Source organism: Sus scrofa, chromosome 2 (assembly GCF_000003025.6).
Source record: "Sus scrofa isolate TJ Tabasco breed Duroc chromosome 2, Sscrofa11.1, whole genome shotgun sequence".
NCBI lineage: Eukaryota > Metazoa > Chordata > Mammalia > Artiodactyla > Suidae > Sus > Sus scrofa.
In genome coordinates, this window is record NC_010444.4 from 29,142,226 (window position 1) to 29,165,314 (window position 23,089).

At 33.4% G+C, this 23,089-nt stretch overlaps 1 protein-coding gene across 2 annotated transcripts in view; it reads right to left on the minus strand.

Annotated features, from left to right (window-relative positions):
• Positions 1-23,089, minus strand: part of ELP4 (elongator acetyltransferase complex subunit 4) — a 223,637-nt gene that overhangs the window by 135,770 nt on the left and 64,778 nt on the right. For both annotated transcript variants that reach the window (XM_003122892.6, XM_021085295.1), the window contains exons 6-7: positions 13,272-13,356; positions 8,422-8,610 (exon numbers count right to left, since the gene is read on the minus strand). In XM_003122892.6, coding sequence (XP_003122940.3) covers positions 8,422-8,610; positions 13,272-13,356 — 274 coding nt within the window. The remainder of the gene's footprint in view (positions 1-8,421; positions 8,611-13,271; positions 13,357-23,089) is intronic.

Consider the following 23,089-nt stretch of genomic DNA (forward strand, 5'->3'; position numbering starts at 1 on the left):
GGATATAATATATGACCTGGTACTTAAACAGCTTTAAATTACAATTAGTTATAGGCGTGTTTTGTCTCAATACTAAGAAATAAGTATCACTCTTTTTAGAAGATGATAATCTTTCTTTAAGGGAAGGTATGCAACTAAGTATGTAACCTGCATTTTCTCCTAAGTATTTTTTAGAAAGCTTGTAACACCAAAGATAAAAAGCTTAGTAATTCTATTTGTAAAATAAATGCAAAATTAAATAAAGTTGTACTTCTTTTTTGGTCACAAAGAAGTGATATAGTCGAGCAGAGTATACAATAAAAATAATATTAAAGATCCTTCTCCCCCTATTTTTCTTCTACCATGCTCAAGAAGAGTGAACACGGAGTCCCTCCCCGATTCTGTTCCCAGAACAGTTGTGTCCATGCCTGGACACTGGGCATTATAAAGACTATGCAGTCCAGCAGCCAAAGATTCCATATGCCCAAACAGATGACTCAATCTCCATACTGTGATGAGACATTTCACTATTTCTATCATTGATATACTGGAAAATTTTGGCTCTAAATAGTACTTTAACAACCATCACCCCTACAAGGAACTATAGTAGGAATCACTGCATAAACCAAAACTTCATAAAGTAATTTTAGGGAATCCAAAAACACCTTTAAAACCAAAATTATTTTTCTTTATATGGCATATTGAATATGCTTTGGTTAGATCAATTATAATAAAAAGTTTCTAAATGATTATTTTTTCTTTTCAAGATGCACATGAATCTTATTGAAAATTTTAAATATGCTGCCTTTATTTAATATGCATATTTACACTAAGACAAAATGCATGTATACTGCTAATAATGCTCTATATAGATGGAAACCTATAGATAATTTAGAGTTTATTTGTGCAAAAACTTCAAACATCCTTGACCAAGAAAGTAAATTAGACACATATATATAATGCATACAAGCTAAGATTTGGTTTAAAAAATTGATTAGATCCTAGCATGTGCAATATGAAACAGAATAAAAAATCCTGGAGCTATAAAAATGTATAAGTCCCAAGTCTACAGTAGTAGAGTTGAAAACACAGTTCTGTTATTTGTTATTACAGAGAAAAACAGACTCTATTTACACCAGACTTGTATGAAGTTACTAAATTTTCAAAGACTGGAATTTGACAAATATGATATAAAATTAAAATCAGTTTAATATTAAAAGACAAACAATGGGTTTAATATGATTTATTTCTTTTAAAAAATTATTTCTTTATAAAGTTTTTAAAACAGTAACTTCTTGCAATCTATACCAGAGTAGTTGAGAAGATCTAGAAAAATTAAAGGCAGATTCTTAGCTAAGAATACCTTGATTAAGGAATTCAAGATAAACCAACACCCAGATTATCTGACTTTATCCTTTAGTAACTCATAGTCATGATCAAGAGGTTAAATCTATAACTTTCACCCTTAAATATTCTTACTAGACTGCATTTTAAAAGACCATTTCAAATAATATTCTCCTTAATGTGCATTTAAAAAGACTATTTAAAATAGATTAAGTTATATGGCAGAAGGTTTTATGTTTTCCTGTAATAATGCTCATATCAATTACATAAAACATTTTTCTAAAATTTTATAGTTATAAATTCACAAGAGTTTGTTGTTCTTTTACCATGCAATTATTCTTAGTTCTTGTTTTAAGAATAAAATATTTCACATTGAGAGAAATTCACAAGGCCATTGGAATCCACATTTCATAATCCCATATTAGTGGTTAGTTCTAAAGCCATCCATTGCTTGACCTAGAGTTTAGCTGCTAAAATACCCAGCATGAACACAAAAGTTTATGGATGTGAAAAGATTTGTTCTGAATTTCTCTACATTGAAACAACTTGTACCATTTACTTCAGTGGGTTTAAAATTTTAATACATTAATATTACAGAAGATCAATTTGAAAATGCATCAATTAACATACCACACTAAATAAACTTTCATTCAATTTTCAAGAGACATGTAACAAGGGCCTTTCTTCCTGCTTTTCTTCAGAAAATGAATTTTCCTTGGTCTACGCTAACTAATGCTGGTGATAGTTTTCTTCAGTGAGATATCTGTGGTAGGGGTAGGGGTAGGGGAAATTCCACAGATCAAATTGTTGAAAAATAGTGGTTATATGATAAAACCTGAATAAGGTTATTACTGACCAAGTGTCAATGATGACCTATAAAAGTATGTTAGAGGCCAGTTTCAAATATGAAATCTATTCTGAATAAAATAAATTTTTTTAAATCAACTAATGTTCTATAAGCAAATGATTAAATGTTGGCAATACTAAAAATTATTGTAGAGTGAGAAAATGTTATTTAATATTTTATCATTAATAATGTCAAGGAAGTTTTCACTTCTGTGTTATTATAGTTAAGGAGAAATTTATTAGGTTGTTTATATTTAAAAATTCCTTAAAAGTATAGATTATCGCTTTCATAGATTGGCAATAATAAAAATTAAAATTTCTTTTTGAAAGGAAAGCTGTGAGAAAGACAGAGAAAAATAAACTTCCCTATTTTAATTACAACTGTTAAGTGCTTCAGTATTTATTTACCGACAAACAGTTTCAGGTAAAAGTGATTTCAATCACTAAAAAATAGAAATCAAGAGCAACTTGTCACAGACTGTAAATAAAATGCATAAACTAGGGGAAATTTATTTTCCTTTAACCTCGCTAATATAATAAGGCATGAAACTAAGTTTTTATTTCCAAAAAGAACAAATGTTATCAGTCACCACTTTCTTAAGCACAACCTTCACTGGGAATTGAAAATAAAATTTATTTAAAAGGCACAAAATATTTGTATAATTTGGAAGTGGATGGCAAATCTCCCTAATAGTAAGCCAGTTTTCATTTACAAGACCAAAAAAGCATTATAGCTTCATATCTTGCTAGATATGGAAATCAAACTAACAGCTTCAAAGTTATGACTGCACAAAAAAAACTCATTAAAAGTTTCAAAGGATGTTACAAACATTTGTGTTTCTAACAGTAAATGGGAAAAACGCAGCAAAATGTTTAGTGCAGCTGAAATATAACAACCTCTAACATGGAAATTTAAAATTAAGTTTTTAAAAACTGAAGTAATATTCTCATATTTAATAGGAAGGAAGGGTTTCAAGGTAGGGCTTTAGTTATTTTTCTTAGATGTAACATTTCCTCGTTTAAAAAAAAAAAAAAAAAAAAATCCACGACAACCTTCCCTCGGCGACAGAGTTTTGAACAGTTGAGTTGTGAGAATGTGAGCAGCTGCTGTTATTATAACTAAAGGTCTGTCTACTGCTTGAGTCTGAGAGACCACATGTTCGGCTGTCCTCTCATCTTGCCATCCTCACCAATTAACTATTAACATGGAGGGCTGTACACATGCTCTTGGGGGCTCTTTAACAGGCTTCTTGGCGAGTGGAACAACTACACAGCAGGGCTCTGGGAACTGAGTAATGCCGGAATATAGGGGAGCGGTCCGTAGTTTTGCTCCTTCTAATGACACTTTACTCCATAGTTGTATGTAACAAAGTCTGTATTTACCTTGGCCATTTTCACATACATTTTTAATACAATGTCTTTGGGCAGATGCTAAAACTATATTCTAACAAGAGACAATACGAGTTAATACTTCATAGAAAACTGTTGAGGACTCTATGTACATATATGAGTATGTATATATACATATTTAAGGATATTCATAAGATTTCTGAAGAATAACTTTACTGTTTTCACTAAACAGATATTAAAATTTTACTTTTATACATTTGCTTCAACGTATACGTGTTATTTCCTGAGCTGTGATGAAAATAATCTTTAACCTAAAGGAAATAAACTATTTCAAGTTCAAAGTTGTGAGGCCAAACACAAAAGAGTTCAAATGCAAATTTAAAAATCATTCTTTTTCACTCTACAGGCATAACTCTTGCTATAACAGTAAGTGAAAGTCAGTTTTGAATCTATGTCATTATTTTCCTTATTTTAACTTTTCCTCCTCTTTGCAATTTCCTTAACTATGTGTTCCTTCTCTACAATGAAATTAAACATGGGAAGCATGCCAAAAGTACAATAAAGGGTAACTAATCATTACTGTACAAGTCTGACAGAATGTTAATAACTCAAGTAAGAGCACCGATTGGCTGCTTTACCAATCTAAGAGAAGTAGGTATTTTATATACTTTTAATCTAGTGTTACTTCATATAACATATACAAATAAAGGTGTCACAATTCTATTAACCATAGGTGTTTAATTATATGACCAAATTTCCAAGGATGTTAAACTGCGTTTCTATTTCCTGCCAGAATCTACTTTACTATCTAGTTTCAAGCTCAAGCATCCAACATACCTCCATATACTAACTGCCTGCTCCATCCATCCTACCTTTTACACTGCTGAAAAAACTCCAGGAGGAAAGGACCTTGTTTGTCTTGTTCACTACTATATCCCCATGGATGCCTAGAATAGTACCTGCAATAAACGTGTTGCTTGAATAAGTTCAGTAATTCAATCACCATTTAAACCATGACTTAGAGTCTGCAGGGATGGTACTGGTCATAATGGAGAGGAAGTTGATAAACGCTGTAAAAAAGAGTCGTGTTGGAGTTTCCGTCATGGCGCAGTGGTTAACGAATCCGACTAGGAACCATGAGGTTGCGGTTCGATCCCTGGCCTTGCTCAGTGGGTTAAGGATCTGGCGTTGCCGTGAGTTGTGATGTAGGTTGCAGACGTGGCTCGGATCCCGCGTTGCTGTGGCTCTGGCGTAGGCCGGTGGCTACAGCTCGATTCGACCCCTAGCCTGGGAACCTCCATATGCCGCGGAGTGGCCCAAGAAATGGCAAAAAGACAAAAAAAAAAAAAAAAAAAAAAAAGAGTCGTGTTACAACAAGTGATGCTACTGAGATTTCAATGGCCATCTGACTTCATCCTTGCGTCCTAACCTGCCTAACCCATGAGCAGATTCTGTCAGTGTCATCCATAAAAAGAGGCAGAAAGCTGAAGATTTCTAATACTTTGATGGACTTGTACACAATAGTTTTGGTAGCCTGATCTCTGTTCAAATTCTCAATTTTGGAGGCTTGTTGAAGTAATAATAGTGAAGATGACAATTGTTAACATCTAATGAGTACCTAGCATGGGTCAGCATATGTTATTGCTAATCCTCTGAATTTTTAAAATGAAGAAGCTGAGACTAAGAAAGTTAGGACTTAACTAAGACCATATAGATAATTGGGTCTCTTTCCCTCCAAAGCCCAGGCTCTTTCTATCACTGAATGCTCCTTTGTGCATAGCTTGTTTCTCAGTTTTGACCCTATTTTAGTATTTCCTTTGAATAGCAGCATAGTGCGGTGGTTAAGAGTATAGTAACTGCAGGGGAACTGCTTAGGTCTAAATCCTGCCACTCCACTAGCTGTGTGATCTTGGGAAAGGCACTTAAATTTTCTGTCCTTTATTTCCATATCTGCGAAATGGATATGATAGCACCAACAATATAGGATTATTACGAGGATTAAATGAGTTAATATTTGAAAAGATCTCAGGACTGCAAGTGGCCTGTAGAAACCACTATGTAGTTTTTACTGAACAAGCCCACAGTCTGCTGGTTCTGTGTATGCATGTCTTTGATTAGATTCGTAAGCATACTGCTTCCTCTTCCTATTCTGTTTCTTTAACCTAAACAATGTGATTTTCCTTGCCAGTCTTTAAGAGTTATTATGAATTTTATCCCCTATTTATACCATGGCTGGTTTAAGCAAACGAAATTTTCTCCTAAATGTCTTGATAAAAACCAAATATACGGTCAAGTGTCAGGTTCAAAGACCAAGAGGATAATTTTTTTTAAAACATAGCTTAATTGATTTTAGGGCCAGAAGATTATTATTAGATAGCTAGGCAAGATTATCTATGGAAGAGACTATGGTATGTTCATCACCAAAGTCTGACTTTATGTTTCCTATTTCCACTTCAAGACAGTCTCTTTACTGGTATTTTAAAAAGCATAATTTAAATTATATCTCTTTTAACTATACTGGATTTAAACACATCTATAAAATACCAAAATTCAAATATTGCTTAATATTCAGATATCAAGCCCACCTTATTATCTCAATCATTATTTAATCAGTGGTGTACACAGAACGATTTGAGGTCTTTTGGCAGTATTACTGCTGTCCCCTTACACAGAGGCTAGAGAAATCATTGTCACAAACACTTGGAATCTCTTTCAAATAATACTGAGGAATTACAGGTGTGGAATCTCTTCTCTAAATAATAGTGGTTTTAGAGAATTTTTTCTTTTCTTTATTTGCCTAGGTATCTTTGGAATATATTTTTAAACTTACATATAAACATTTATTTTATAATTGATACATATTGTATAATAACATTTATTTCATAATTTTTGGTTCTTACACTTGGGTCTTTGATCCATTCTGAATTAGTTTTTGTATACAGGGTGAGGGAAAAGTCCAAACTTCATTCTTCTGCATGTAGCTATTTAGTGTCCCATGCCATTTGCTGAAAGACTATTCTTTTCCTAGTGAATGGTTCTGGTACCCTTGTTGAAAGGTAGTTGACCATAGATGTATGAATTTATTTCTAGGCTCTCACTTCTATTCTGTTGATTTATATGTCTATTTTTATTCAAGTACTAGACTCCTTGGAGAACTTCAAATTTCAATTCCATGTGTTATATTTCTACTAATTTAATTGAATGTGAAGTTCTCATAGACCCTTGGAGTATCACCAAGCACAGTCCTTGTTTCTCTGATCTGCTCAAATATGTCACTGAAGTCCAGACCTCAGTTTTAAAACAGGGATAATACTTTTCATGTTCAAGGACAGGAGTCTAGCTCAGATAAGCCCTTCAAGTCTTTCCAAGCCCTAAGGTTAAGGATTTGAGATTTACTAGCTTTGAAAGAATTGGTTCCAGAATACAAATCTGTTATATATTCTAGTAGGGTTTTCCCACAAAATGGTTCTGGAATCTGATTTTCTGGGTTCAAATTATGGTCTCTCAAGTACTTAACATTGATCTAATTTATTAATTTCTCTGTACCTCAGTTTCCTTATATGCAAAGCAAAAATAATAATAGCATTTACATAAAAATTCTCTAAGAATTGTTAGGTTCTGACTTAGTTTTTTTATTTGCTAGTTCTTTTATTATCGTTATGATTGCTATTTCTTAGAAATGTAAAACAAAATTAAACTCAAAACTTCTCTGCTGTAATTCATTCCTAATCAAAGTGTTTTAGTATGCATATCAGAAAAAGTGATTTCAGTGATTTAGAAATTTGACTTTCACATTCTATTCATTGTAGCCGATATTTTAGTTATATTATTTCTAGTATCCTGTTATATATCTACACACTGTGGAACTAATCCCAAAGCCCTCGAACACGCTTAAGAAAAGGACTTTTTTGAGCTGATGAGGAAATTTTACAAAGACCCCCTCTTTCTGTATGTGGGGGGAACTGACCTCTTTTTCTGAGAGTGTAGCTTTAAGAGGAATATACATAGAAACAAGGAAGGAAGAAGGGGACTAGACATGTTGACATCGCTTTTTTCCAATTTTTTTTTTTTTTTTTTACTGTGGTAAAATACATATAAAATTTACCATTTAACCATTGTTAAGTGTATAGTTCAGTGGTAATTTAAATACATTCATGATGTGCTACCATCAACACCACCAGCCATCACCAGAACTCTTTTCTTCTTGTAAAACTATAACTCTGTACCCATTAAATAATAATTCCTCATTCCTCCTCCCTCTAGCCACCACTCTACTTTCCATTTCTATAATTTTGACTACCCTAAGCATATCATATGAGTGGATTCACAGTATTTGTCTTTCAACGATTGACTTATTTCACTTAGCATAATGTTCTCAAGATTTGTCCCTGTTGTAGCACATGTCAGAATTTCTTTCCTTTTTCAGGCTGAATAATATCCCATTGTATGTATATGCCACATTTTGTGTTTCTAGTCATTTGTCAGTGAATAGACAGGTTGCTTCCACATTTTAGCTTTTGTGAGTAATGCTGCTATGAACATGGGTGTAAATCTCTCTTCAAGATCTATGTTCAGATCACCTTTACAATCATTGAAAAGATACCACAGGAAAATCAATCTCACATCATAATGATAATAGCAAGTTTACAATAAATCAAAGAAAAAAAATAAAATTAGTAAAGATGGAACTACCATATACTCACTGTATATGAAAACCACCAGTACACAAGAATTGAATAATGTAATCTAAAAGACATCTGGCTGCTCTGCCATTCTAAGCACCTGAGATTTCTTTTATCCAAGTGGTATATGAAAATAATTTATCAGGGTCATAAAGCATTTACATACTGTTCTTCATGATGAACCACCAGTGAGGGGAAAGTAGTTTTGGAAAGTTCTTACCTGGATAAGGTGTGTTGGCATTGTGATGATACAAGCTGAGAGAGAGGCTCGCAGAAGACCACGGAGAATATACAGGAACTTCGTAAGACTGTGACTGTTGTCACAGTTCTCAGTACAGCAAATGTCGTCTCCCCACAAAGGTGAACCAAGACTTTGGATTCCTATTCTTAAAATATTTTTCTGTTTTTTCTAAAGGAAAAGGAAGAAGGAGGCAAACATATTTGGTTTTATTAAACAACAGGATACCTCTTTTACTTTCATCTGCTATTCTTACTTTTTACTCAAAACAGATAAGGAACATAATGTCAATAGATGTGGTAAAAAAACAACAACAACAACAACTTTATGTTCCTTCAGTAATAAGGCAATATAAAGGAAATCTTTTAGATTACAAGAGTATAAAAAAAAAAACTGAAAAACTTTTTTTGTTATTTTTTTTAAATTTTGGATATTTTGAAAAGTACCACAAGCCTCAAGATTTTAATTGTTTCTAAGTTTTAACGGTGACTACTCTGAGAATTATGTTTGTGGAAATTAAAGTAATATATAACAAATCACAGGTAACAAGCACCTGCCAATCTACCGTTCTTTTTTTTTTTTGGCCCCACCTGTGGCATGCGAAAGTTCTCAGGCCAGGGATCGAACCTGTGCCACAGCTATAACCAAAGGTACAGCAGTGACAATGCTGGATCCTAAACATGCTGAGCCATGTGGGAACTCCAAGAGAATCTAAACTAGAATGCTTACAAACCATTCTTAATATTACAAAATTCTACTAGTTGTTCAATAAACTACAAAGTGCTCAATATTTCTCAGATAAAGTCTATCATGTCCACTGCCTCATATTTTGTTTGAAAGTTTAAAAATGTATGTTTTGGGGTTTTACATTTTACACTTTCCTCTATTTCTTCTGAAGCTATTTTTATGATAATAATTTGACACTTTTCATATTACTTTGGTGAATATTTAGAACTTGAGCCCATTAACATTAAGGTCACATAATAATAGTGAATAATACTTCTTGGGAAAAGAATATTTAAAAACCATTAAACAAAACCAAGTATATTTGTCAATAAATGTTTGTTAGCAGATGTGCTTATAATAAATTCTACTGTTTGGGTTATACTAACCGAACATGTTTTGCAAATGCTTTCCTTAGCAATTCAGTAAGATTTCCAGACAAAGGAAGGAGGTGTTAGGAAAACCTGACACATGAAAATAATTGGAAAATCATGATTACAATCCTAATGGGGAAAATAAGATTTCTCTCTTAAAGCAAAGATTTTGAATGTGCCACTTTATATGTGATTTCTAATGAAACAAGATCCTAAAATATATCATTTGCTATTGCTATACAGACTACCACTAATAAAATGTATTAACCAACTCATTATCAGCTGATATACTATATCCATCTTACTGATATTAGACATGGAAATGATTTTGTGTATTCCTTTTCATGGAGAATTTATTGACAAAAGAAAGATGGGTAAGGTAGAGGCTACAGTTTGTACCGGGCAACTAAGTAGATATATGATTCTGGGCAAAAAAACCCAAAAAGAAAAAACACTACTTAGGCTTTAGTTTTCTCATCTCTAAAAAAAAAAAAAGGATAGAACAGGACATTGGGTCATTGTTCTATGACAGCATATACTTCTTCAAATATATATTATTGGTTCAAGCCGCTGCAGTGACAAATTGGATCCTTAACCCACTGAGTCACCAGGTAACTCCTAATTCTTCAAATATATAAAAGTGATATAACAGCCTGGATAAAACTATAAGAATGAGATTTTTAAAAATGAGGAATTCAGTCTAATCATATTTGAGGAAACCTGAAGCACAATGATACTATCAAGGCAGGTGGCCTAATTTTCTTATCTGGTTGCCTTGAGGTGACAATGACAGCCATCTAAGATACCATATGCTGTGACCCTCAACAGTCCATAAAAATTGTTTTCTTTTTATTTGTGTTACTTGAATAAAAGTAACATGATGTTAGAAGTATAATAAGTTTCTGATGGATTCCTATATCTGTGAAATATGATAGGTTATTCATTTTTCTATATTACTTAGAAACTCAGAATTTAAACAAAATGGCAGGGTAAAGGTTCATGTTGTTATTCCTAAACTTGTTATCTCATGAACTAGAGCTTAAGTTAAATTCCTAACCCAAAGAGCAACTTGCGAAGAAAAAGAAAAATTGCCCCCAAATCTACGTATTAGAATGAAATCTGATGATAAAAGGAGAGCAGCATCATATCGTTTACTCTGTCAACATTTCAGAAACTAGAAGTGAACTGTATTTTAACCCACAGTCACCATTACCAAGTATTGTTGTATCTAAAAGTACCTGCTACACGTTTATAACAAAAATGCTATAGGTACAGAATCAGAACCACAGTTTAGTGACTTTTGCAGTTACACTGATGTACACATATAGAAAGAATGAAACTATTAAGCCAGAGAATGAATGGGTGATAAGATATTTAAGTGAAGTGGGTACACAGCACAGTAGAACATAACTAAGCATAATACTTCAACGCAGGGAGTACATTTATATTTTAGAAAATGTGATAGCATCACAAATGCAGAGCTGAGTTTCCTGTATTGTTTGGGACACACAATTCCTTCGCTAGACCATATAATAATGAGGAATACTGTGAGGCATAATAAAAAAAATAAACTTTTGCTGGTAGCTGAACAATAAAGTTAAACTTATTCCTATGAAGAAATCTAAAATATTTAACCTGGTATTCTAAGTAAAATGAGTGTTCAAATTTCATTTATTGTACATTTCTTAAATATCTGAAAATTAAAATTTAAAATCAAACAAAATTATGACAGCAATTTGTAAATGTCTCCACTTCAAATTACTTTACTTAGACCACTATTAATTATATGGTAGTATATGAGCTACTTTACTTAGTGCCACTATTAATTATATGGTAGTATATGATATTCTCTTCCTTAGAGTCTATTTGCTGCTTCCAAATAGTTAGTTTATTTGAAAATGTAGTGATAGAGAAAGCAAGATGAAAATATCCTTTTAAAAAATAGGATTTATTTCAGTGCCAGAATATTATTTTGACTCAGGAATAATGTTTTTTGAAGTGGTACCAGAGAGATGCATTTTTGTGGCTTCTGGAAGTCATTTAAAGTTTCTGAGAAAGATATATAGACTAGGTAATTTGGCAAATGATACAATTTATAATTTTAAAATACAGAAATTCATTAACTATATTTTAGTTCCAATAAAAGGGAAAACATATATTTATAACTTATTGGTATTTAATTTAATTAAAAAAAATTTTTAGCATTCTTAGTACTCAGTATAAAAACGTCTATCCCAACCCTGTTTAATCTTCATGAAAACCAACAGTTATAGAACCTCTGGTTCTGAGACCCAAGCCAGTTTGTTGTCTATCAGTGTTCATAAAATAAAATATTGTTTACTGAAGATGGTATTGATTCATACTCAAATAAACAAGGAAGAAAACAAACCCTTCATTCCATTCCAATAATAGCTTACTTTTTAAGGGTTCTTTGGGTTTGTGTGTGTGTATACATACACATGTAAGTATGAATGTCTTTCTTTGCTATTGCCTTTGCTTTTTTTGCATTCTATAAAATTTCTTGCTCTTAGAAGATGTGTCATCATTCTGCAAGAGCAGCAGCTCTGCACACTGTACCACAGGAACTGTTATGACATGCCTGTTTCCATAGTTACCAGAGCGAGTGGGGAGAGGTGTCTGTCAGGGACCAATTTACCTCTCCAGACGGGCACTGCCACCAAAAAGATGACATGGTGCCCATAAATCTTAGCTAGGACCAAAAATGGAGCAACAATAAGCAAAATAAAACTGTACTAATTACCATGGGCCAATACAAAAACTGTAACATACATGAAAAGTCACCTATAAATGAATGTTTGTGCTTTACCATACACATATAAGTATTTAAAACCAATGCTGCTATTAAACTGATGATCAAAACAAATTTTAAAAGTATGTATTTTGCCATGAACAAAGTGTTAAATATAGCAATAGAGCTATTAAGAATATTTAAATATCTATGATATGAATTAAGAGCAAATGTAGCTGATAATGCCAAAAATAAGGCTTTTGGCTTTTTTGTCTTAATGGTGCTCTTTAAAAAATAATTTTGCCAAAATAATATAAATGAAATGCAAATCTTTTAGCAGCAATAGCAATTAAAATCACTAAGGAAGAAGTGTGAAAGGCATGATATCTAGAAATAAAATTTCTGTCATTTTGTTTAAGTTAAACTAACCAGAATACTTTTAATAGTAGGAATCCAGAGGAGGTTTTTAAAAAGAGCTAGAGGTGAAATAGTTAAATTATAAAATATTTAATGTACCAAATAAAAATGCATCTTTTATTCAATGAGACAATTCAAAGCATAATATAATAAATCAAATCTTGAAGTAATTAATTCTTACTCATAATCCTTATCCTTAATTCAAAATTGAGGCCTGAATGACAGAAATATAAAAAATTTAGACAGAAAAGTACAAATCCTACAGATTTAATAGTAACTTTCCAACTGTGGCTATTTATTAATTCCAGGCGCTACAAATGCATATTTAAAAATAATGATGATGGTGTGTGTGAACATCTTATGTGCGTCCACTGAGAACTTAGCTAAAATTCTTAATACATATTTACAGTCAAACTAAGGCTGCCTGTGCTCTGCTTATTTACATCCTCTGTGCTGAGAAAGAGCTTGTTCACTGATGGTTATTTTAAGACCTTCTGGGTCTACATCTAGAGAGTTTGAAAAGAACATCACATACATTATTATAAAAAGGTTTTGTTGGTAATCAATACCTGGGGGTTGGATCCATCAAATCCTTCCTCATAAATGATGTTCTGGATAAACTGAAGCAGTCTTTTGTAGCCATGAGTCAAAGAACTGTTGATAAGAAATGGTTCAAATACAGAAATGGGTTTATTACACAGGAAATATAAATGTAAGCTAAAACATTAAATAAACAATTAAAAGGTACACATTTATGAGGTACTTTGATATAAGATGAACCAAAATAGTATAAATAATTTAAAAATAAAGAGTCAATACATCCATGGAGTAAGTTGCAGTGCCCTATATTAACTAGCTTCATGTTCTTGACATCATGGGAAGATAAAAATCTGTGGAGACTGAGATGACTTAATTATGTCAGGTTTAGTTACCTCCAAGAAAATTAATGATTTAATGAAGCAACCTAAAAGATGAAGCCACTATAGCTTTTCAGGGGTAATCACAGATAATTAACACATAGTTAATGAATTGCTATGCCAAGTACACCTGAATCAGTATCCTGATCACCTGAGCTCATCTTTCATCAAACTTTTAATATTCTTAGACCAAACTGCTAAAATAATAGTAATTTAAAAGCTTGATTTTTCAAGACAAATGAAAACAGGTGAGTATAAGGTCCACTTTTGTCTCTAAAGATAAGACAGTGAAACCAATGTAAGAACTTAAGAAGATAAACTATTTCCCACATGAATACTAGCATTAACATTACTATTTTAAAATATTTTACAAATGCTACGAAATACAATGAAAATTTAGTAAGAGTAAAGAAAATCTACTTTAACATTAAGTGAATTTCAGATTCTTCATAATGGACAACCCATGTTCTACGTCTGAACATTAAATGTCATGATAATGAAATTTGGGAGTGTTGCAATTTCATAGACATTAAAGTGCCTAATACCGTAAAAGCTGTGGGTGACCTTAAAAATACAACTATTTGCTTTACTGTGATACTAAGTAAAGTCATCGTTTAGGCAGACGTGCCTGCCCTAAGTAAAGAAGGAAATATAATTTGAAACATATAGGTAACATTAAAGAATATTAGAAGTTAGGAAATGTAGCAAACTGCTTAAATCAAAGTGTGCAAAATCAATGGTAAGGGGTTCAGCAAAACTGTAAACGCTTTATTGAACAGTCACACCTAGCCCAAAAGTACCTCTCTAACAAAACAAACAAACAAACCAAAAAACAAACCCCCAAACAAAACAACAACAAAACAAAAGAAAGAAAGAAAACAAAAAGGAAATCGAGAGAAAATAATGATGTTCTGTGTAAAACAAGTATTGCTCCAGTTGAAGGATTTGGCAGTACAGTTATTACTCATTTCCCCATTTTCAGTAAAAACACTATGGGCTGCAAGAACACATATTTCAACTTTCATGATTGATGAAATGTGTCTATAAATAAATAAATAATAATCCCCAAGGACAATGATTATGACTCATTCATATCTTAACATATCTTTGTTCTGGCTAGCTCAACTTTGAGAACACAGTATTGCTCTTTGAACACAGCAGATTCAATTCCTATCTGGGTCAATTAGCTTTGCACAGGGGCTAAAATCTGCTCCAAGGTCCCAGATTATGAAATGAATTCCAGCCAACCATTTGACGAATGTCACTATAGGTTAAAGGAGAGTGGATCAAAATCATATCCAGTGCATCCTAATGCACCAATAATGAACCTACCTAAGACCACTATTATTTTATATATGCCAAAAGTTTAAGCATTTTCCCCTATGCCCCAAATTGTTTAATAAAATCTGCCTTGTAGTATTTAGCAATAAATTTGTTATCTAAAGACACGTTACTAAATTCTACATACACAAATTACTTCTTAGTTTTTTAATTGTCACCATTTAACCAACCAACACAATCTGTTATTTACTTCATCTTCTCACAGTCTCACAAGTCTGTTAAGGTAACTATAGTAGATCTAAGATTCTCTTCAAAGGTTTTGAGGGATTTCTTTTGATATGAGAATAAAAACAAAAACATAAAGCTAAATAATACATCTTAGTCACTTTCCTTATTTCACAATGACATAAACAACCCAATCACTAACATCAATTAGAATGCTGAAATAAAATAAAATTCTCCAAACTAGTTAAGATTTCTAAGACAATAAGCACTTTGATGACAAAAATCAGAGGGAAAATAATCAATACATTTAGGTATATTAATTGTGAATATTCATTTGGGGATACATGGGATTGGAATTTTTAAAACTGGACTAGTTATATGGTATTAACATGCAAATACTAAGTAATGTTAATCTCCATGAGATATATTTCCTTGTCAGTAGTATTTACAGTAATATATATATACATATATATATATATATAATTTATATATTTTTTGCCAAAAATAAATATCTGGTATTGTCACCTGAATTTTTTAAAATTAAACCTCTTTAATTTTGAGGATGTTGCCTTTTTGTTTGTTCAGCAGTTTGGTCTTAACAGGAGTTGTTAGGAAGGAAACATGTTACAAATATGACTCTGGCTTCCTTATTAATATTCCCAAACATTTAACAAAGGTTAGGTTATCATAATGTTTACAACTTATTCAAAGGCAGCACATTTCAAATCATGTATACTATTCTGCCTAATTTTCATAATTTTCAATAAGTTTTACAGTAAAATTATCTATAGTTTTAAAGATGTAGAATTTCAAGATAGATGAAATTCTACATCTTTAAAACTATAACAGTATAAAGAACATAAAAATTATTAGAATTTTACCTTTAAAATATTAAGCAGTTAAAATATTCTTTATTTTAAAGAAATAAAATTGTCCATGTGCATTATTTATAATTAAGTAGATAATGAATAACAGTTTCTCAAACAATGAACAAAAGAATACTTATAAATGTACTAATGTGATCAAAGAATAAGTGTAATAACAAAAAGGTTAGGTAACAGGAGACAAGATTTTATTTGGGAAAAACTAAATTATAAAAATAAAATTAGTATATGTGAAATTAGCTGATAAATGAAAAGTTTATTCATAGGTAATAAGCTCTTGGGGTTGTTTCTAACAAGACTACCCGATTTTAATTACATCAACTGATAAAATGTTGGCACATCATAAATACTCAAAACCTTCTGCATCACTGTCACAACATTTGATCATTACAATAACTTTGTGAGGTAAGCATAGCCATTATCTCCATTTTATGGTTGAGAAAATTAAGACCCATTAGAGGTTAAGTACAATTAAGTGACAGAAGTGGCACTTAAATTTCAAGTTTTCTAAAACTTCAAGTTACCTCTTTTGGTTAAAATAAGATAAAGCCTCAGAGTGAGACCTAGATTCACTGAAAAGTCTGTGGGTTTAAATCCACTAATGTGGCTCAGATGAGGTTTGAACATGGCTCCATTCAACGTGGTCAAAGTATTCAGGTATATGGTTTTAGGAAGGTATTTCTCTTTCTGTTGCACTGGTAAGAATTTTACCAATAGGACTTACTTGTATTCACTTGGAGTATGGTTTACAAAGAAAATTCAATATTGAAAAGCATAGATTTACAAATATACAAACTAGACACCAATAAGAGTGGAAAGAATGCACAAGATCTGGGTTTTAGTTCTACCTATACCAACAACTGGAGGAAAATGTGTGATTTGAAGCAAATTCTTAAATTTTTCTGTTCTGCGGTTCAAAATTTTCTCATGCTGCACTGGATAATCTCTGTTGCCTATTCTGATTTAAAATGATCTGATTCAAGAATGACTTTTTCTTTTCTTTTAAGAATGACTTTTCTCATTAAAATGATTCATGGCTAGGTTTTAAAAAGTAAGAACTTCCGGTGCATTTAAATATTGATTTAATTACTTGTTAGAAAGAGAAACTATTATCACTACAATTAGGATTAATGTAAAGATGAAGTACTTTTGACATTATGCAAATCATTGAGAAAAATATGATTTTTATTACCCCAAATCTATTTACACATATATTTCAGGTATTCATCTATGACAAAGAGTGAGATATAAGAAAGCAGGCACAATATCAAATGTTTCAACTGTGTAAAATAGTTTGCTGAGCTAGTTATATTAGCATATAATTTGCATGTGACTATAAAGACTGTGAAGTCTATTCACAAGTAATTTTCAAGTTGTAAATTCTATTATTATTACCCTGAAGGATGTCATTTATTGATTTTTCTTTTCTGATGCTTTTCACCTAACAACATTAAGTTGGATTTTCTTCACCATGGATACTTAACTAAAAGAAGAACACATAGGGACTAGGAATGTATTGGGGCACCAAGGAGGGCTATGACCAGCTCACAGATCTCTGGACCACAGCTGGTAAAGACCTAAGACCATAAAGATGCAAGAACTGCATGTATCCATGAAACAAGCCACTGTCTGACAGGGACACTGTTGAGAGTGGTTATGGTCTTTCATGAAAAATAATTTAGTTCCACCTGACTTTGATTTCCTTTAATTACTGACATAATTACAATCATTATTGCTGTCATCTCTCCAACTCTGGGTCATTACTCATCTTTCAAATACCCTGGCCTTCAGTTTCTAGACCTCCTCTCTTCCAACGATCTTGTCTCCATTCTGCCTACAACGTTCACTCCCATGGTCATACCCTAGACCTTGTCATCAACAGTAACTGCTATCCTTGTATAATCTCAGTTCATACACTCTCCTCTCCGTAACTTCCACTTTCTATATTTTCACCCAGAGTCACATTTAACCAGAATAGTAGTTTTGCTGAGCAAGTGAGACAAGCAAAGAGAAGGGCAAAGAAGTGAAGATAAAAACTGACTGTGGAGTTCCCGTCGTGGCTCAGTGGTTAACAAATCTGACTAGGAACATGAGGTTGTGCAGGTTCGATCCTTGGCCTTGCTCAGTGGGTTAAGGATCTGGCATTGCTGTGAGCTGTGGTGTAGGTTGCAGACACGGCTTGGATCCTGAGTTGCTATGGCTATGGTGTAGGCCGGCAGCTACAGTTCCGATTAGACCCCTAGCCTGGGAAGCTCCATATGCGTGGGTGCGGCCCTAGAAAAGACAAAAAGTCAAAAAAAGACAAAAAAAACTTGAGCATGTATCAAGATGGTTAATTAGTTGAAAGAGCCTGTCAAGGTAGGTGAGAGAAATGGTAGGAAATGGTACAGAGGTCTCAGTGGAATCAAATGCTTGCATCAGGGCTCTCCAGCCTCTTCCATTAGCTTGCTTATTTTATACATAGAGGTTTGTATCTCTTAATCCTCTATCCCTATCTTGCCCCTCCTCCCTTTCCTTTCCCAGCTGGTAACCACTAGTTTGTTCCCTATATGTGTGAGTCTGTTTCTGTTTTGTTATATTCATTTTATTTTTTAGATTCCACATATAAATGATAACATATAGTATTTGCCTTTGTCTGACTTACTTCACTAATTATTATACTCTCCAGGTCCATCCATGTTGTTGCCAATGGCAAAATTTCATGACTAATATTCCATTGTATATGTGTATTACATTTTCTTTATCCATTCAACTGTTGGTGGACACTTAGGTGGCTTCATATCTTGCCTATTATAAATAAGGCTTCTATGAAGATGGAGATGCATGTATTTTTTGAATTGGTATTTTCATTTATTAAGTCTTTTAATAATCTTTCAAGAGTGGGTCAAGTAATGTGGGAAACACAAGCAGGATTGAAGGTGATGGACACTTGAGTCTACCTTAGTAAAGGTGCATCTTCAATGACTCTCCTCAATATTGGGAGATTTGGCTGGCATCCCCCTTGTTCTCCACTGTCACTTTCAAACCACCCCTCCCCTACTTTCAAGTAAAATCACTCACACACACACACACACACACACACACACACACACACACACACACAAATGCATTTTTTTTTTTTAAAGCTTTTAGTATTTAGCCAACCCCAATCATTCTCGTTTTAAGCTGCTATCTTTATCAAGCTTCTGGACATTTCCCTCTATCAAGACATTGTACTTGGTTTCCAGTCCTAATTCAAACATCTTATTCTCAATCTACACCTCTTATCTTGGCAACTTGCTTTGTTCATTTACCCTCACTACTAAGTTCAGTAAGTCCACTGACAGTCCACTACCCCTTCTCTTCTCACATTAATAGCAGTTGTCATCAGTTCATTTTCTTTAGCCTAGAGAATGTGGCCCATCATTTTATTCACCCTCTAACACCTTTGAATCCTTTGCTCTTTTCCTTTTGTTGATGGCACCTGGTAAATTTCAATTCTATTTGCACCCAGGAATGAGCACAGATGCAAGAAAGTCCCACAACTTGACAGACTGGTACCACCATAAATATTTCATACTTCTCTAGTTGGTGTGTTCTTCCCGTCTATGAAACAATCACTTCAAACCTTGCCCATTTAACCCAAACTCCTAAGTAAGTAACTGTTCCTTAGTGGATGACCTTGCCTATTACCCACTGAGTAAAGAGAAAACATCGATACTTATCTTCAATGTTACTCAAGACTCTGCCTCCAACTGTACAAAGCTATTTGTTTGCATCTGCACTGTTTTCCTCTGCTTTCTTCTCTCCTTCCCTCCAGAGAAAGAAATGCTATTACCATCTTAAGGGCCAATCCTTTCAAACTTTCTTTGGGTCACCTCCTGCCTCTTCCAGAAAACATTCTAACCACTCTCCAACATTACCAAGCAGTGTTCAAAAAGTATTACTTTTTGTCATAGAGGGGCAATACAGAGATAGGCAACAGACAGAGTGAGTGGTTTAGGAATGTTCCCAAGTTGTTTAGCAATTTACCCAATGGCATATAGCTACAAATGTCTTCTATTTCTTTTATGTATCTTCATCCATTCCCTCTTTAATGAATTTTCCCCATTTACATTTGAACAGAACAAAATAGAAAAAACAAACATACTTACCTCACTCCAAACCTCCTCCAACTATTGTTTTTTTCTCTGCCCCTTTATAAGCAAATTTCTTAAAAGAATGATATGATCCCTGCCTAGTTCTCTGAACCCATCTTTCTATAGCCCTTACCATTACTCATTTTGTTTCAGCAACACGGCCTTTCAGGTCCTTGAAAACACCAAGGTCTTTCCTTTCTTAGCACACCTGCTATTCCTTCCACCAGGAACACTTCCCGGCCTAGTGCTCTTTGTATGACTGCCTCCTTTTTATTCTTTAAGTCTCAGCTTCAGGTCTTGAAAGAGGCCTTACCTGAACACAGCTCAAAGTTTATTCCTCCCACCCAATTTAGGGGAAGCATACTTTGTTTTAATATTACTTATCATGATTCATAATGACATATGGGTTTACTTGGTTTTCTAAAAAAAATTTTGTGTACTTTCTCAAGGATAACAGCTACTTTGTCAAGGATAACAGCTACTTTGTCTACTACAATAAACCCAGAGCTTAAGATAATGCTAGGCTCACAAAAGGTACTCGGGGCACACAAAGTCGTCATGTAGGAGAAGGTGTTCAATAAATACTGTTAGATATATGTGCATATTAACCTACATCTGGGAGCATCCTAGTTCTAAAGTCTAAAACCTGGAAAGCATCCTTGTTATTCCCTTCGCCTTGTTCCCCAACCCCAGTGAAGTCAAAGAGATGGGAAAGGTAGCTAGCAATCATATTAGGGAAGGACATGTAGACCTTGCGGATCTCTGTTAGGATATAGGTTTTTGATTCTGAGTATGATGGGGAAGTCATTGGAGGGTTTGAGCTAGAGTAGTAACAAGAGCTCACTTATGCTGTAAAACTGTACTGTCTAACCAGATAGCCACTCGTCACATACAGCAACTTCCATTTAAAATAAAATAAAAATTTCAGTGCCATATTTGAAATATTCATCATTAGTTGCATGTGGCTAGTGGGTATTATTCTGAACAGCACAGGCATAGAAAGTTTCTATCTTGGAAGAAAGTTCTATTGGACAGGATTATGTTAAAATGTTCATGAGAGGTTTTTTTTTTTTTTTTTTGGAGAAAAATAGGAGCCACCAAAGAGCAAGGAGCAAGACTAATTAAATTAGGAGGCTATTCCAAGAGTCCTGGCAAGAAATACGGGTGATTTAGGTTAGCATAGTAGAGGTAAAGATTTCAAGTGATTGGGACCTAGATGTTTTGAAGATACACTTGATAGGATTTGCTGATAGACTGAATGTAGGGAGTGAGAAAAAGGAGTCAAAGGCCGATGATTATTGAAGGAAGAATAGATATTTGCAAGGATACAGGTAAATAAGAGAGAATATGTCTATGGGGAAGTTGACTGGGATTAGGATTGTGGAAGTAAGTGGAAAATAACAAAACAAAACCCATGGATACCAGTGAAGATAGCATGCCAGAATGCTAGGATGATGAACTAAATTCCATGTGCGTAAAGGCCCCCTTGAGGGACAGAAAGAGGATAGAAAGGTGAACATATAAGCGAGTCATTTCTATGAGGTTCATGAAAAAGTTCTCTGTTTAAAATTTCAGATAGTATCTTTTTACTATACTATTTTTAATTGTAACACTGGCACGTAAGTAGATAGATAAAATTCCTCTTCCCACCTACATCTTTCCTTTCGGCCAACTCTGATATTAGTATTAACATAATATTTTACTGTATCCTTTTAATAGAGTAGTTTTCGTATACTTCTATAACTTTATCACTTCTGTCCTGAACTTTTAATCTTACCCAGAAGATCTCTTTGAAAATTCCCTTTTCCTGATTGAATTTTCTACTTGTAACCTCTAACTACAGAGAACCTGTAGTTCTCTGCTTCTCAATAAAACAGATCTATTTTTAAAATAAAATATCTTCATACATGGTCATGTTACAGTTATCGGTTTCATCCCACTAAATCTTTGTGCTAAGAACAAGGCCATAGTTAATTTGAATTATTACTATGCTTTGGGCATTGATTCACTAATTCAGTAGCCATCAACTCAATACTTATGTCCTAGATTCAGGGAATAAATAGATGAAAAAAGCACGAGATCTTTTCCTCAAGGAGTTCCAAGGCTTGAGGGGAAGATGAAAATGTAGCCAAAACAAATAATTATAGTGTAATGAGATTAGTATTCTGATAGAAGTATGAACAGAGGAATACTAGTAGGAATGTATGGGGAGCTATGATTTTTCTAGGAAAATATTGTAGAGACTAATATAGAGGTTCTATTTAAGCTTATAAAGAGACTTGGCAGGATAAGAAAAAAGAAATGATTCCTCAAATCTCAAGTAATACTCCTATCCTCTTCCCACTGATTTTCCCCTAGAAAGATAACTAGTTCTCTCAAAATTCAGTCCATTCAACTTAATCAATACAAAACTTTTAGGTAATATAAAGAACTACTAGCTATTGTTAGAGTAGAAATGTAAAAGTAAAATCATGAATTAAAAAAATCAAAATAATTCTATTTTCTTCAATATTGAAGACAACATATCTATAATAAAAAAGTAGCATTTTACAATATACTAGGTGTATTGGTTGGCTTGGGGTACTAGAGCAAAATACTGGGTGACTTTAAACAACAGTTTATTTTGTTGCAGTTCTGGGGACTAGATAACAAAGATCATGGTGCCAGCAGGGTTGGTGTCTGGTAAGGGCCAGTAGGGTTGGTGTCAGTTGAAGATGGCCACCTTCTGGCTCACATGGCTTTTTCTGGGTGTGAGAAAAGAGCTCAGTGTCTCTCTTTTTTAAGGACAGCCATCCTAGCAGACCAGGGGCCCACCCTCATGACCTCATCTAACTTGTAATCAACTCCCAAAGGCCTCATCTCCAAATATTCACCACACTGGGGATTAGGGCTTAGCCATACAAATTTGGGGCAGGGGATGTGTAGACATAAATATTCAGTCTATAATAGTAGGTTAGGTGGT